Source organism: Cygnus atratus, chromosome 6 (genome assembly GCF_013377495.2).
Source record: "Cygnus atratus isolate AKBS03 ecotype Queensland, Australia chromosome 6, CAtr_DNAZoo_HiC_assembly, whole genome shotgun sequence".
NCBI classification, from domain to species: domain Eukaryota; kingdom Metazoa; phylum Chordata; class Aves; order Anseriformes; family Anatidae; genus Cygnus; species Cygnus atratus.
In genome coordinates, this window is record NC_066367.1 from 23,875,047 (window position 1) to 23,892,116 (window position 17,070).

The 17,070-nt window shown below is 42.0% G+C and overlaps 1 protein-coding gene across 1 annotated transcript; it reads right to left on the reverse strand.

Annotated features, from left to right (window-relative positions):
* Window positions 1–54: 54 nt before the first annotated feature.
* Window positions 55–16,295, reverse strand: LOC118261407 (glycerol-3-phosphate dehydrogenase [NAD(+)], cytoplasmic-like). Its single transcript, XM_035572238.2, has 8 exons — window positions 16,162–16,295; window positions 10,354–10,531; window positions 8,853–8,993; window positions 7,631–7,769; window positions 5,608–5,720; window positions 3,837–4,070; window positions 3,543–3,649; window positions 55–2,236 (listed from the first exon to the last, which is right to left on the reverse strand). Exons 1-8 carry the CDS (start codon window positions 16,200–16,202, stop codon window positions 2,140–2,142), a joined length of 1,050 nt encoding a protein of 349 aa, XP_035428131.1. The 5' UTR covers window positions 16,203–16,295; the 3' UTR covers window positions 55–2,139.
* Between the last annotated feature and the right edge of the window lie 775 nt (window positions 16,296–17,070).

Here is a 17,070-nt window from a genome sequence, read left to right on the forward strand (position 1 = left end):
CTTCTTGTCCTTTTCTTTGAGAGCTGTACGAATAAGCACAATAACGGACCACTAGTAGAACAGTAATTTATTTTGTGAGAATTTTGAAAATGAAATTACATCAAGCCTGCATTTATTGACCACTTTATTAAACTGTTGATACCTTTAATGTAAAATGTTCTGTATTACTACTAGCTCATAAATCACTTATGAGAATTTCAGACTGCCTGTGAAGCAAGGAGGTTTCTGAATTCTCTATCCCATCCTGATATATTTGATATTTAAGAATTACGTATTTGGCTTTCTTACTTGAAATGAAAGGTCATGACTTTTGTTTTCTTTTTTTCCCCTAATTCTGTATAAAGGATTTGGCCATGTGATTCCCATTTCAGCTGAAGGAATGTTTCCATCGCCCTGCAGAGCCCTGAGCTGTTAGCCACGAACAGGCAGTTCCTTTCCTCCAGCTGAGCCTTCACATGGCCTACCTTTGCTGCTCTTCAGAGATCAGGGATGCTACAGCCACTGTTTCTGGTACCATAGCTAGCTTTGCTAGCTTTAAGACTGAGATTTTAAAAATTATTTATTTTTATAAGTAATATTTTTATACATATATATAACTGATAAATGTGAAAGACAACAACATTCCTCTTAACATGTAGAGGAGAGGATTTTGTAATGTGGGTGGTGTTTTTTTCTAAAATATGTCAGTGAATACAGAGAGATTAAAAAAAAAAACACGCTGCTTTGGAAAATCAGATAAAACAGAAGTAGCTTACTCTTCCTGTTTGCTTGCCTTCTCTCTAAATATGAGTATTTTCAACAGGATATTCAAGCTTAGAAAATGTGACACTGTTTATTTCATAGATGGCTTTAACTCTGAAAAACATCAGGTATGTAAAATTACCCAATATAGTTAGACGGCTTAAAAACTTTTATGTTTCTAAAATTAATGCCATTGGTAGCAAAATTAAACTGGTATAGGAACCAGTTTGTGTGTAAAATTCAGACATAGAGGTATCTCCCTTCAGGAGTGCAGTGTGTGAGATAAATTGCTTAAGCGACAGCAGGATCAGGGAATTAGTCTGTTGGTTGCAGTCTGTGGAAAGATGCTTGGAGTTGCACTGGTGTCAGTCCAGTGGAGTTTCCTGGTAGCGTTGAAATGCAGCCAAGTTTCAAGTACAATTTTATAGGAATTCTGTGCATCTGTAGCGGTCATTTTCATGTGTGTATAAAAAGTCAAGTAACGCAGAGGGTGTTTGCTGCTTCTTACATCCTCAAGATAAGTGTCATACAAGAATGCAAGCTGAGCTGTGCCTGCATTCTAGTTGTCAATCTCTTCTTCAGTTTTCCCCTCAGCTAGTATAAATACTAGTGGATAATGCTTGCTCAGAAATCCTGATGCTCAAATAAATGTATTTGGTTATTCCATTTTTTTTCCCTGTATTTCAACAGAATACAGTAAGTACAATGAAAGTCAGATCACTACTGAAAATTCCTAGTGTCCTGAATAATAATAATTTAAAAAAGCCCTTCTTTCCTTTCCCACCACAACCCCTTAAACTGCTTTATTTATACATCTGCTAAACATTCACGTATGTCTGAGCACAGTAACAATACCTATTTTTCCAAAGTGGCTTACACTTTGAAACAAAATCACGGACTAAATGTCACAAAATACAAAACTTTATACTATTTGTGTTTGAGGGGGAATTACAAAAACCCATATTTGCCTATGTGACTGCATCTTACTGCTGTAAGAACTTTTTTATCTGTAATTCTTTTGATCTTCAACTTTTCGGCATCTTGTGCTGTTCTGTAACTAGCATTAGTAGGCACAATGCTGAGGTTCACGTGCATTAATTAACTCCTGTTTTGAAAATTACAATGGGCACTGTTTGAAATCAACATGAAAGTAACTGTAGGCAAATGCTTAAATTGCTAACTCAAATCAAAGTCTGTTATGTTTTTACATTCGATTCCTGTTCTCGGATATAATGCTGAAAGGCAGATTTTCACCCCCAGAAAGAGGATACTGAAATACATTCTGCGTTGCTTTTACAGCAAGCATTGCCACACAACCTGTTTGTCTGCTTTATTTGCTGTGGAGTGGATAGAAGTCCTGAAAACATGAGAGCACAACCAGATGAGGAGAGCAAACTTCTAAATGTGTTCTGGGTGGTTTTGCAGACATGAGATGAAATCCTGGATCGATCTACCCTCGTAGCAAATCTTGTAGATGGTTGTAAATAATGGAAACCTAAAAGAAGCATGTAAAAATAGTTTTTAAATTTTACATAAACATCCATTTTGTTTATAGTGGGGAAAAAAATAGTTCGTTGTTGTTGTTTACATTGACTGGAAGACTGTAAATTGTAGATGAAAAAAACAAAGCAGTAGGAATGAAGTTAGGACAATAAAGAGGAGCTTAATGCCAATTTGGGGGGGGGGTGTGGCTCAGAGAGGGTGACAACAGAGAAAATCAGTTTTGGAGACAAAATTGTTATCCAGTGTTTTCATTTACTGAAAAAATCTTGAAGTGCATATATCCCTTTCCCTTCTGTGTGCAAAATGCATATGTTATTTGTATTCATAACTGATATCTAAAAGGCTAAAAAAGACTCAAAACAATGGAAATGTCTTAATGATTTCCTTTTCTTGGCTTGAAGGTGTTGTGGTTTTTTTTTAATACTTGTAAGCTGTCTTACCATCATTATGTGGTATAAATGATACCACTGAATGACTTGGAGCTGAGTCTGTAATTGACAGTAATTACAGGGATACTCATTAGATTAAGCTTTGACATAGGTTTACATCCTGTCAAAATAAGCTTTTTTTTCTTATCTTCTGCTTTATTTGTTAATATTCTAACATTTTTTTAAGTATTTGTTTAGCAGTGTTTGACCTCGTTATATTACTAACATAGGACAGGCTGCAAGGTGGAGGGAAAGTTTAATCTTTCCTTTGTATAACCTGAGACAAAGGCTTCAAATTATGAATAATCTTATTACCCCTCTTCCCAAACAATTAGAAGTAGTTCTATATTTCAGCACTAGCTTCTTTTGTGGCACTAGAGCATTGATATCAGCACATATTATATATTCAATGTGTATACAATTTTTTGATTGTAAGCATACTCCTGAATTTTATACTGAGATGACTTAGTTCATATTTGCACTGAGAGCAGTATTGCTGCAACGCTGACATACTGAGAATGAGAGACCCTTTGATCATGTTCACAAGCTCACTCTGTATGTGTGCATCAGTTGTGTTCAGGGCGGACCAGTGATATCTAGGTAGCTCCCGTGGACTTCTTTGGTGTCTTATATGTCTGTGGCTTGTTTCTTTAACACTGTTTTGCCTTCATCCCATTCTACTGATCATGGTAATGAGGAGTCTTGCTAAGTTTAATGGTGGCCCAAGATGTAGAAACCAGTTGTGGAAATAACAGGGTAGTTAACCTCCTTAATGGTACTCGTGTTTATGAATCACCCGTAATTCTTGGTGATGCCTGTTGAGTCAGGTGTTTTTCTTGTTTGTTTGTCTTTTCAAATCAAAGCACTTACTTATCGAGCAGACTTCTCTGTTTCAGAATCTTGTAGACTTCAGCCGAAGTCTGAGGACCTTGTAGTTTTTGTCCATTCAGCATCTCATTCTCCAATTGCTCTATGGACTAGAAGAGAGGAGACCGATTACTTGCATCAGAGGAAATACTGCTGCAGTAGTAGCAGTTACCGAGCAGGTAAAAAGCTAATGATCGTAATGAACGTATTGTAGCATTACACAGGATTTTTTTTCTTTTTAGTTTAAAACACAGGATTTCATTTTTTTAGTTTAAAATATTTCAAAATCCTCCTTACTTTTCCTGTGCGTGCAAAGGCTTCTGCTACTTTTCTGTTGCGTCCTCCATAGCAGGTAGTGATTAGGTCAGCAACTCCACAGCTTTCCAGAAAAGTGGCTATCGATACCGGTCCCCTGCAGAACATCTTGGCAAAGGCCACCATTTCCATAAGGCCTAAACGTATAACTGCTGCCTTTGTGTTATCACCAAAATTCAGTCCGTCGCAGAACCCAGCTCCTACTGCTACAATGTTCTAAAAACAGTTTAGTGGATAGAGAACGAAAGGAAATCGTCAGATAAGACATACAATTCATCAATGTACATCAAACTTTAAGAAAATTCCACCAATCTGTCTGCACTTGATTCACTGGAATAAGGCCCCAGGTTCAATTCGCAGTGGCTATGAGTTTGTTGTGAAGAAGGCAGGCATCTTATTACAGTTGAGGAAAATTTGCTAGACTTTAAAAGACTTTATAAAGTATCCACTTTACAAAGTTATTCCAGTGGGCAAAACACAGAGCAACTTGTTTAATATTGTAACATTGCAATCATGTCGCATGCATGCAATTAATGTTTTGTTTTTCCGCTAGTTCCAAGCTGGAGCTCGCTGACTTTTCTGTTTTAACTGTTTAAACCATTCTCAGTGAAGACATGCCTCTATCTTTTTTCTGTTGGTCTGTAGCTTCAACAGTTATCGGTTCTACATACTGATGCTGTAATAGATCAAACCTTGTTTTTGCCTGCAAGAGTGGTCAGTAGAATTGACCTTTTCTACAGACCTAAACAAATGTCTTGAGATCCTAAAGATCCTAAACATCTTCGCAGTTGTCCTGCATGCGTCCCTCCTCATCCCCCAGTTTGCAGTCCCTGAAGAAGCGTAGTTCATTTCATTTGAGGTACATGTTAGTGGTACTGCCATTGAAGTATTTACTCCCAGACATGCATGTGCCCCAGTGCAGGTTTGTTTTGTTTGTTTGTTTTAGCAAAAGGAATGACTTCAGGGAGAAAAAACGTTTTCCACAAACCAGAAACAACTTCTCGCCTCTCTATGCCCTCTACTACTCCCAGTTCCAGTCTATAGTTGAAAGCAAAATCTTTGGTTATTTCTATGTGAATAATTTGTTCATACCTGGGTTAAACAGGACCCATTCTTTACTAGCTGGCAATCCCTCCTCCAAGGAAAGGTGAATCGTTAAAGTACAAATGGCTGAATTTATGCAAGCTACAAAGATTGTAGCCTGGAGTCACTTTTGACACATTTAAGAAAAACAACCCCTAAATCTTAAAGTGCCCCTGCCATGGAAACTTGATGATATGGGTATTTCTTTTGACCTAGTCTGGGATCTGTATGTGGATATGGCTGAATGCTGTACAGGTGTGCTTCCAACACTGAATGGTGCTTCTGACACAAACTTTCTAGTGGGTTGCTACTTGAACTGTGACAATAAGTTATTAGTTGGAATTACTGTACATAGTAAAAGACTTTGTTCCATGCGTGTACAACGTAAACCAAGAAAATATAGGGGACTAAATTCTGCCCTCAGAAGCAGAGGTGACCGGTAAATTAAAATACAGCTGTTTTGAAATGTTTTGCCACCAATTATATCTCTAAGTAAATTTTGCTTTTTTTTTTTTCCAGATTGGAAAGCTGGCCTGTGAACTAGGCGTTTTGTCCGTGCTCACTCAATCCTACAGTGGTAGGACTAATATTAGACCACGTGGCTTACAGAAGACTCAGGTGAGGGTAGAATTTAGCCCTAATAAAAACGAATTAGTCTGAAATCACTGACTTTTAAGGCTCCACAGATCTCCACTGTATCAACATCAGGCACCACGGTAATCCTGAAATTGGGGGTCTGCATTAATTCTTTAAAGATCTGCCCTTGGTTTTCATTTTTGCACCCTGCGGGAAGGAAAGATGAAAGTTGGAGCATTTGTAATGTTTGAGTGACATTAGTATGCACAACTAACTGAAACCCGAAGTAAGGTCCCAGGGACCACTTAGGTTTTGTGGTCCCAGTAACTGGAAATAACACTGCTGCTGGAAGCCAGGGTAAATATATACAAGTATATACAAATATATACAAGTCCTAGTGCACGGACTGAGTATTGCTTACTAACGCTTTGAAGAGCTTAAAAGTAGACAGCCCCTAGCTGAGATGTCTGCCTGAGGAAGCTTGTATAACCACAAACCTTGCAAGTGATTAAACTGAGAGGGACCTAATTAAAAATGAGACTCCTCAGGGTTTTTGCTCCAACCTGCCTTCAACTCGCCCTGCCCTGCCCTGCCCTGGAGCCACAGTCCACTGAGCCAGGGGCTCCTGTGACTCGCGCTGTGAGCATGAGCTGGTCACCGCAATCCTTGCACCACCCTACTGCACGTTTAACAGGATAATATTTACAGATTGCTTTGTACAGCACCCCAGTATAATTGTTCCTTTGAAAATGTAAAAAGCTGTAATTGCTAAGTATTATTGTGGGGTGAAAATGATTAATGCCAAATTAATTCCCAGTTACAAGGAGATCCACAGATAATGAAGTTGAACGTTTGCTCTGCTGGAGCAATTTTGTTACCAATTCTACCAAGGTCATGTATCATGTCATTACAGCGCTAGCCCTAGGTAGTGAGAGGAAGGGTAGAAAGCCCTGACTGATGAAGTGGTTTAGGTTGACTTTATCCAAAGAGCCCTTGGCCAACAGGCAAAGATTTTTGAATGGAGTTTCACTTTGTTTTTATGCGAGGCAGTTTTGTTTCTTTCAGAGAAAGCTCAGCAGTGAGGCTCTGTAGCATTTTCCGGTTGTTGCTCCTGGAGGGGTTCTGGGGTAACACCAGTGTGGTGGCTGTGGGGTTTCTGCCCCACCTCATGAGAAACTTTTGTATTTGTTTCTCATCCTTTAAAAATAACTGATGGTAGGGTTTTCTTTGAGGTGACTGTTTCTGGGCTATGTGGCTTTCCAAAAGCAGAAACACTTTGAGGCCCCACAAGCCAAGGGGCAAGCAGGCCTCTTTCCACAGTTATCATCATAGCATGGCTTAAAACTGGGCCAGCAGAAATTGAACCATCCCCAAGAAAATGAATATTGCTCAACTCCCCTAACCATGTCTAGTCCTATTCGTGTCTAGTTTCTTTGCCAGCAACAAATACCCAGCTGGTATGGTTTTCACTATCACTATAACCTCTGCATGGCAATAGAACAGTACTGCAATAACAACTTTTATCTTCACTAGCTATTGAAGAATGTAACTTTAATATCTGCTGACTTCAAAAAGCAAGTCAAAAATCAAGTGGATTTTAAAAGCTGCTGGCCGAACTTTCCAAGTCAGGTCAGACCCAGTTCCAGGAGCATCTGAGGCTGTGCCTTGGCAAGCAGCCCGAATGAGAGGGAAGAACAGAATGTTACTGCTGCTTTTTCGAACAAGGAAATTTGAAGATGGAGAAATACACCTCAGGGGGTGTGAGCACATAGGTAGCTCCTGATTATGCGTTTCTAGCTAAACTACATAGTGTATCACTGCCTAGTTACTCAGCATTGGGCTTTGCAGACAGGCTTTTGATAACTCCTACAGGAATAGGATTAAGCTGTATTTTTTTAATGGATGAAATGAGCGAACAGTTCTCAGTACTGAAATCTGCTCTCATTTTCAATCTGACCGTGCCAGCACCAAACTCCCTGGAAGTTGTGCTGCCTCCTTGAATGAGTTCAGCATGCAGTGTGGTTCCACTGCTGCCTCTAGAACACTATCGTGTTTCCCAGCCACAGGTGAAGTCAAACTGAAGATAGCAGCTATAATTTGCCCTTTGCAATAGTTACCAATGGTGGTTTCACAGAACTTTTCATCAGCCACTTCTTTGGCTATGTTAGCCCCCATAAGCACGCTGATTTCTATTTTCAGTTTCTCTCGAATGAGGTCAGATATGAGCTTCAGGCCTTCAGGACCCTCATCAATCCCCTGAATAAAAGACAATAGTCAAAGTTATTAGAATAGGAAAATAACAGCAGCAAAGCACTGGTAACGCAGGAGATGTCCTATTGCCTGCAGCTCTCCCTGGTTCTAATTGGAAGAATCCAGGTGTTATATTCACTAGTGTTAGCCATTAGTACAAATGCTCTGCAAACTCAAGTAAAGTTCAGGGAGAAGGTGCAGTTGAGTTAACCCTGCCACAGGCCTCACATCCAATGCTACTGCCTTGAGGGTGTTTTTTTTTTAGGCTGTATTTTTCCTTTGTGTTAAGCACCTGTAGTACAGAACCATACTTTTAAATGAAGCTTACAAGCAGTGGCTTTTTAGCAAGATCTTAAGTATTAATCTGAGTGCTTCATTGGTATTAAAGGGTATTAAAGGGAAGAGGAGCCAATATTCCAGTCTGAAAACTTGAATTAAATTTCTTTCATTCCTATTTTAAATAGGATGTTTCCTGTAACACAATCCACAGAGAAGCAGTAGACTATATTGCTACACTTTGCCTCTAGCTTTTAGTTTGAGATTCTCTTAAAATATTAATTCCTTTTAAGGTTATGATAACCTGGTACCTCTAACCTTTAAAAACAGATTACTTGTTTCATTACACAATGAAATTGCTTCAGTTCTGCAAAATTGTTAATGTTACGGTGCAGTTTTAATGTTGCCATGAACAGCTTTGCATGTACTCAGGACAGGTGCTCAGGCCCAGTGCTCTGTCCAGGTAAGAGTTAACTGAGGCTGTAGTTGGAATATTTTTTCTGGCAGCCGTGCCAGTTTATGCAGCCCTCATTCTGTGCATTTTCACCTCTGTGCTGGTTCAAGTGGGAACTGATCCAGGCTAAAGATGGGTGACAAGAATGGTTACTCTTAACCCAGTGGGGTTGCCCAATCCCTTCCCCTCTGGTCACATGAATGGCAGAAGGACTATCTGAGGCTTGGAGGCTTTAACTCTTGCAGAAAGAAAAGCTCATACTTACGCAGAGCATGCAGCGAGGGCTGGAGTTCCTATCCTTAAGTTGAACACATTTATTTACTCTTTACACATTGATTCTTGTGGAGAGGACAACTTACCTTGATCAGTGAAATCCCAAATGTTCCAGGTTTTATCTGGTCTGCAATCTGTTCACAGATTCGTCCGATGAATTGATGTGGTAGAACAAATACTAAGATGTCTGCCCCATTTGCTGCTTCAGCCACGTCTGGTACAGCCACCTGGGACAAGCGTAGCAATGGAAATGAGCCCCTCACACCAGGCAACAGTTCTCACACCTTGCAGGATAGCACCATTCCTGCAACATTCTTAATAACCAGCAAGCTGTAGCTTCCTCTGAATGCTAGTGTGACTCAGAACAATTAAAGCCAGGTTACAAAGGAAACAGCAGCTGCATTTAAGTTTGCTATTAAAATCAGAGAAAATATTGCCCTTAGTCTCAGCCTTAGAGCAAGTGTGATTCCCTGCAGAAGAATCAGCACTGCTACCAGCAAGGCTGCTTCTAAAGGAAGATGGCAAAGTAAGGCCAGGATCAGCAGACCGCGCCCATAGCACTGTACAGACAGCATTTCCGTCTCTCCAAAACGTAGAGAAACAATATGAGGAAAAATATTTGTTTTCCTCAGTTGGAGCTGAGCCCTCCAGGCTTACTGCAACCAGCTGATTTCTGCTGGTAAAGTCTCAGAGGCTTTGTTATAGATAGGATGAAGCTGCTCTCAAATGATGAAAACAAGCTTGTTGATCTGTTACAGGACTGTGAAAATAACAACAGCAATTCAGTTTGAACCCAGGAGAGCTGCATGCCAAGTTCAAACCATGGGAGTACAAAACTGCAATCCCAGCACTAAATGTGGTTCTATATATAACCACTCTCCAAGCAAGGAGACCCACCACGTGCAGCATCTTAACTTCCTTTTACAACTACAGCTATTCTAGAAATGCAGTGCTACTTTCTTTAATTCCCAGAGCTCTGTCGGTTGGCGAAATCTTGAACAGCCAAAAAGCCTCCCTTTGCTTGCTTCAGTAGCTCTAAATGATCTAAGCTGATTAAATAGTGAGGTATAATTTGGTATTTCAAATGTATATGAAAATTAAATACCTTATATTTTGTGTGGAACTTGCAGCATTATTTAGTAACGTGTTGCTATCCTGACATCACCCAAAAACCATTAGCTCACTGTTCATCTCCTTGTTAGCCATGCTGTTGATTCCCTTTTTTAGAAGAAGGGAGAGCAGTAGCTTTCCCTCTTTATCCAGAAGATGCTGTGGGTTTAAAAATCTCTCTGCTCTGTGTATACACAGCTCTAGAAATAGCAAGCAGAGATATGCTGAGTTATGCTGGGGAGGAGGATGGCATATTATGTATCAGTATTCGACACAGTTGGCTGTTTGAAATTGCGTGACAAGAGAGGAGCAGAAGTCCCAGAAGTAAGTTATATTTCATACTTAAAATACTGGAGTGAGTTAGGTGGCAAACCACAACAAGGCGGTGAACTACTTCCTAGTTTAAAGATTGCCACTTGTTGCCTTCCTTATCAAAAATTAAAATAAATAAAATCAGTGATTTTTTTTCCAACTTACCACATTTTTAGGTATCTTGTATCCAGGAAGATACTTAACATTTTCATGTTCCTGGTTGATTATTTCTGAGAGTTTTCTTCCATTGATAATCTCTTCAAATACCCACATCTTGACAGTGGGATCAAATCTGTTGGACTTCTGGACATTTTTGCCAATGATTCTTGCTATGGCTGATCCCCTTTTTAAAAATAAAGAAAGAAAGAACTGATAGGAAACAAACTTTCATTGCCAACTGGAAACGCAAGTTACTTTCAACATAACTCATAAAAAGCCTATGCTACAAAGCTTCATCTGCTTCTAAATTTATCAGAAAGCTTTATCCACTACCCTCCATCAAACAAAACAAAACAAAAAATAGTTTAAAATCACAAAAAGTAGAACTAGAGAAAACATTACTGTAATGTCATAAGAAAGATTACAGAGTGGAAGTGTGATATACCATCAACAGCGCTAAAAATATACTCTCTGGGGCTAATTGAATATCTCTTGCTCCTGAGATTTTCTTTTTCTGAAAACCAACTCCGAAATAATCCAGGTAGCAAAGTACTCCTGATTGATCTTACTGTGCCAGTCTTTGTGCATCTCATCTAAAATAGATGCATGCCAAGTTCTACCAATAGCCAAACAGTTGCAATAAGGATTTTATGTAAGATATAAAAACTAAGGAATTATCTTTAGAAAAAAAAAAATCACCCTGGTGATTTCTCTTTAGATGTGGTTCTAATTATCAGCGTAATAAGATCCAGAATATCTGAAGATATTTGAACCATCCGGTTTACTCGTGGTCGTGCTGAGCATTTTTTATCTCGGTTTAGGCAATAATTTTATTACCCCATCCAGCACTGCAGCCTTGTGAACTTTCACTTATTCTCTTAGCAAGAGAAAATTAAAAATCTGCAAAAAATACTGAGAATATTGCTTGATGCCCTTTAAATTATCTTGGGGTAGGAAAGGGCGATTTTTATTTTTCCTCTTCTTTTTGCTTTAATACTACTTTAAAGTACTGGCTATTTTGGTAACATAACTGAAAGAGGAGTTCCAGTTATGACATTCTTGTCCTCTGACTCACTTGTGATATACCTGCAATTAGGAGCATGAACAGGATTTAGTTGCTTTCTGTAACTGATAAAAGTCTTAAGTACATCCAAGACGAAGTCCAGTCAGGTCTGTGCCGTGAATGGTTCAAAGGGAAGCCATGTTGTAACTGGCTTTCCTTGGCTCAATTTGGTTTTTGATGTAACAGGCTTGCACAAGGCTAATTGCTCAATAAATAATAAAAGAATAAGGGTTTCATCTTAATCTTTAACTATAAAGAAATCCTACTGAGATCAATTTTCACTTTCCCAGTGTTGACTGCATGCTATATCCTGAGCTGCTGTAACGCTTTCTTTCAAATTAAAAAGAAAAACAAAAAGGGGGGATAATTTGTTCTGGTCCTTTGTAAGTGTAAAATATGTACGTAAATATTTCCAGGGTAAACCTTTATTTTTTTTTTTGAAAGAAAGGCATACAATTACATCATATGTTCGTATTATCCATAAAATTTCTTATGTTCTGGTTCTCTTCCCCTGTTCTCCAACAGTGAGCATAATCAAGGCCTGAGCTGAAGAGGAATTGTGGCTCACCATCATAAATATGTATTAATAAGAAAAGTTATTTTTACACATAAACACTAAGACTTCAGATCTAAATTCATTTTCTAGGTTGTGTTGTAGCCTTCTTTAGTGAGAGGTGATTTTTACCTGCTTCTTATCTACAAAATGGTAATAACTTTCCCCGCTTACACCCAGCATCACCTCTCCATTTTTCTTTCTTTCCTTAGACCAGAACTTTTTGGAAGCAGAGACTTCTTTTTGCTATTTATTTACAGGGCACTTAGGAGAGTAAAAAGAGGCTTCAGTCTCAGTGGAGCCCCAGCATTCTCTTTCACTCTGAAAAGCTGAAGACAAACCTAAAAAGACTGCAGTATAGAAATGTTTAGAAGATGTACAGAATGTGCGTCAAGGTGGCTTTTTTGGGGGGGGTGGTTTATAGCCTGTGACTGTACCAAATATTTGTGGTCTTCTGTTGAAAGATGCAGGTTCCAGCTCTAACTTCTGAAATCCTGACTGGGACTTGCAGCTTTCAGTAGATAAAGCTTACCTTCCTGCAGAGCTGTCATTACCAATGTGCTTGGATGTTTCCGCCCAAGTATTCTCCCATTGACAAGATACCCATGAAGGTATCTCAGGCATAAAGCTAGCTTCACAAATCACCACGTTTTTGATTGGTTTCTCTAGGAATCTTGGGGAGACGAGGTGTAATGTTTAAAAGGCACCCAGTGGTCATCAGGGAAAACCTCTCTCTATGAAACAATTAAACAGTTCAAAAACTGACGCACTGTTTCATTTGGTCCATTTAAAATTTACAGTCACCACTAATCAGCCTTGGAAAGAAGAATTGCTTTGTCTGTGAAGCCAGTGCTCAGTAGACTACACAGGCTTGGCAGAGAAGCTCTGCTTATGCAAACAAAACCAAGGACACGCACGTATGAAGACTTTGACATTCTATTTTATTTCTCCAAAACTCTCTTTAGTGAAGATTAATAGATGGCTGAGAACTCCACTTAGATCGTTTTTATAGGTAAGTGAAAACTGCCAATCATTATTCTTCTCCAATTACATTCAGTCATGGTGGAAGTGATTTACATATTGCTAAGAAAAAAAAGGTCTCTTATTTGGAGATTTCCTATTGATACAATGGGATTTTTTTTTTTTTGATGAAGAATAATTTAAATAAGACCCATTATTTTTTATATGCAAATATGAAGGTATTTGTGACACACATTGGAACTGGTGAAAAACAGAGCTGAGAGACCCCATGAAACCAGCTAATCCCTTTCAACTGTACTTATGCCATTCCTAACAGGAGCTGTTCCAAGGAGGCCTTACAGACCTCAGCTACTGCCGATACCTTCCCTTCCCTGAACAACCTCCTAGGGCTTTACTATCCTCATCGTTAGAAAGATTGTCCTTACATCTAACCTAAATCTTACTGCAGTTTAAGAATTTCTGTTCTAAGAGGGAAGGATATTGTTTCTCTCCTTCAGATACTTGATGAGGATCATATCTTCCTTCAGTCTCTCTTAGCCAACCACCTCTTTTTTTTTTTTTTTTTTTAATTGCTTAGGTTGTAATGGACCCCGAGAGGTCTCCAAAGCGGGAACAACACTGAATTCAGATCAGTTTGCTCAGGGCTTTGTTCACTTGAGTCTTGAAAGCTCCCTGAGGACCAGCTCCTCTCTGGGCAACCTGTCCCACTGCTTTATCATCCTCATAGATTTCCCCCCCCACTCTGTATATCCATTTGGAACCTCCCCAGTTCAATTTATGGCCATTGACTCATTTTCCTTCCATGCACCTCAGTAAAAAGCCTGGCCATCTGTGTAGGGTAAGGACATATGCCTAGTTCAAGCTGAATCTTCACTGAGGAGAGTCCAAATGAATCTAATTAGATTGGAGGAGCTTTTGGGTTCTGAAGGGTCAGGCAGTGAAATAAACCTGTATTTTTAAAAACAGATAACTGAACCGTGATTAAACGCAAAGCCTCCTGTACCTGGCTGACAACTACAAGATGTAACATAGCACTTGCTTTACTTAACCACATCAGTCATGAGTTTCCTGACAGTGTTGACTTAGTAAGCCAGTGTGACCTGCTGAACTTCTGCAGCTGACATTAGCTATTGCAAAATGTTGTGTCACATGTTGGCCATGTTTCTGAGCTGCAGGAAAGCCTCACGTGCAGTTATCTGAGCTGTCGCACAAATATTCGGGAGGAATATAAGGAGACAATGTTTGCCAAAGAAAAACATATTTCTGTGTTGGGCTAAGATTACCTGTACTGCCATAGAGACTATGAATAGATGTAATTTAAACACTAGAGAACAACATTTATCTACTTCACGGAGATTTTACAGTCTGTCCGTACGGTAGGAAGTAAGAGATGAACCCAGGCAGACAGGTAGTACAAGTAAGCAGATAGTACTAAGCGATTTGCTGGGCTGGAGTCTCAGTATCTCCATGGCATAGCTCTTTTCAGTTTTGTAGATACACACTGTGAAAAAAGAAAAAAAAAAAAAAAGAAAAAAAGAAAACCAACCAACTGGCTTTTGAGAATGTTTTATGGAAAGGGAACAGCTTGGGAAAAGGCATGAGATGCTTGCTTGAGGATGAGAGCAAGAGAGTAACTAAGTCTTTAATTGTTGGCTGATCAAAGGTAAAAGCTGACTCCTGGATGTTCAGCCATGGCTCTTGGGGGGCTCAGAAGCAATAACAAGCAGCTCATGCAGGCTGTGTTTAAGGCGAGGAAGAGGAGTGTGGCAAGGGAGGGAAGCAAGCGCTGGAATGACTTGGGAACAGCGGCAGTCAGGGAAGCAGGGTGCAGGAGTGATGGGTCTATGAGGGCCAAGGAAGGGGATGCTGCAGTGAGCCAGCTGTGTGATGGTGGGTTCCCAGAGAAGGCCTAGCTGTACAGTTGTTTGTGAAAGACCATATGTTAGAGATGTCGTGCACAGGGAGCCTGTGATCTGGAAGCATGTCATGCATGTAGGGACTCAAAAAGCCGTGGGCTGGTTTTGCGAGGCAGGAGAGTCCAGAGCTGCACTGTAACTACGCTGTGTTCTCAGCAGCTCACAACCAACCACTCCCTCACCTATTGACTTTTTTGGTATTTGCTTCCAATTAGCTGTCAGGTATTTAAAAAATCTTACAGAACTTACCCTCCTTGTACAAAAACAATCAAAGAACTACCTGGAGGCTGGGTTTGCTAATCACAAGCACATGCATATACATGTTGTTCGGTTTGTTTGGGCTTAGGTTATATAAACTGTAAGATGCGAAGTCCATTCAGACCAGGTTACTGACTTCGGTGAAGTCTGCCAGAGCCAAGGAGCTTTTGCAAGCAGTACTTTTCTCCAGGCTAGAAAGAACCGAGCAGTAGCAGGTATATTCTTATAAATGGGGGCAGGGATAAGCTGGGGACTCAATGCTTTTACAAAGCTGTGTCTGCACCAAGATGCAAAACTACATGCTGAAGATGACAGAAGTAAAGGGTACATTTAAGTCATGGTTTTAAATGAAACCTGTGTCCTGGTTCTTTCAAAGGAGTACGAACAGCATCACCACTCTGCTCGCTGCTCCATGCTTGTATGTGGAGTGCCTGGGCTCTGCCACAGACAAACACAACCACAGAGGCACAGCTCGGGTCCTCTCTGGGATCTCGCTGTCCTGGTGCCAGGCTGGGAATGCTTTATACACTTAAATCAAGTCGAAGCCTCATGTTTTTGCAGTTCTCATTGGCTCAGGCATCTCTTTGTTATTGGCATTTACTGGATGCGAGCATCCTGACAATTCCCATTTAGCTTACAAAACAAAAAGACCCCCAGCCCCAAAGCAAGAGGAGCTTTTTGCCCTGGCTTTTGCCCTGGCTCCAAATCTTCTATTTCCCCGGGGTTATTGTTTTTAACGGAGCTGGGGAGGGACGAGGTTCAGCCGGGACACCACCGGGCAGGGCCGGGTTTCAGGACCATGGAGATCTTTCGCCGAGCCCGGAGCCCCCCGGGACCCGCCGGGCACCTGTTGCGGAGCCCCCGGGACCCCCGGGCACCGAGGGGGCACCCTGCCCGGCTCCGGCGGTGCAGGTGCTGTGGGGAGGAGGGCAAGGAAGGAACGGGAAAAGGGAAGAAAAAAAGGCGATAGATAAAGGGAGAAAGGTAGGAAGGAAGGAAGGAAGGGGGGTTCCCTGCGCGGCGCCCCGCGCTGCGGCACTCACCAGTTCCCTGAGCCCACGATGCAGACGCGGAGCGGCGACATGCTGCTGTGCCCGCGGCACTGCTCGGCTCGGCTCGGCTCGGCTCGGCTCGGCACAGCCCGGCCCGGCTGCCAGCACCGCCCCCGGCCCGGCCCCTGCGGGAGAAGACGGGCGTCAGGCAGCCTGCCAGGGCCGCCGCTCGGCCCTGCGCCCCGCCGGCTTCTCCTGCCCCACCGCCGGGCCTTTCTGCCCGGCCCGGCCCTGAGGGGGAATGGCGGCCCCGAGGGTCGCCTCAGCCCGAGCCTGGGCTGCGGCACCCCCGGGTGGGCACCCAGAGGGCCCCAGGCTCGGTGAGGAGCTCGCTGGGTCCCTCGGTGGGTCCCTCGGTGAGGCTCCTTGGGCTCGTCCCTCACGCCAGGGGCTGGCTCGCAAACCTCTGGAGCGCGTTCCCAGAGCCAAACCCAGCCGACAGCACGGCTCCCGAGGTGGCACGGCAAATCGAAGTCCTCAGGGCGAAGCACAGCGTCGTTCTTTTTCCCTACATGGTCTAACCATCCATCACTCCCTGCAAATTGTCTCCTCTCTGCCCTCCACGGCAGCCCGTCTCTCCAAAGCAGCCTTCTCCCCCATTTTCAAGCCGAAGAGCTGCCTTCTCCAGCCCCACGCTCCCACCCTGCCAAGCCTCTGTGCCCTGCACCCACCGGCCCCAACTCGGCGGCGCCTGGCTCTGCGACGAGGGGTTTGGAGAGGCAGGCCGGCTGCCAGCGCTTGAGAAGAGGCTGTGGGTGGTTTTGGAGGGAGGCATCAGCTCAGCCCGCCTGCTGCTCTCAGCTACAGCAGCTCAGCTGCTTGCCTGGTGCATCCTGCTGGTGGGGAGAGTGCCTGGGGCTCACAGAAAGTACCACAAAACGATGCACTGAGGGTACAGCC

Coding starts and splice junctions, on each gene's coding strand:
- LOC118261407 (XM_035572238.2), bottom strand. CDS start 16,202: ATGTCGCCGCTCCGCGTCTGCATCGTGGGCTCAGGGAACTG. Junction 10,532..16,161: donor ATCGTGGGCTCAGGGAACTG/GTGAGTGCCGCA, acceptor ATTTTTAAAAAG/GGGATCAGCCATAGCAAGAA. Junction 8,994..10,353: donor ACAAGATACCTAAAAATGTG/GTAAGTTGGAAA, acceptor CGCTTGTCCCAG/GTGGCTGTACCAGACGTGGC.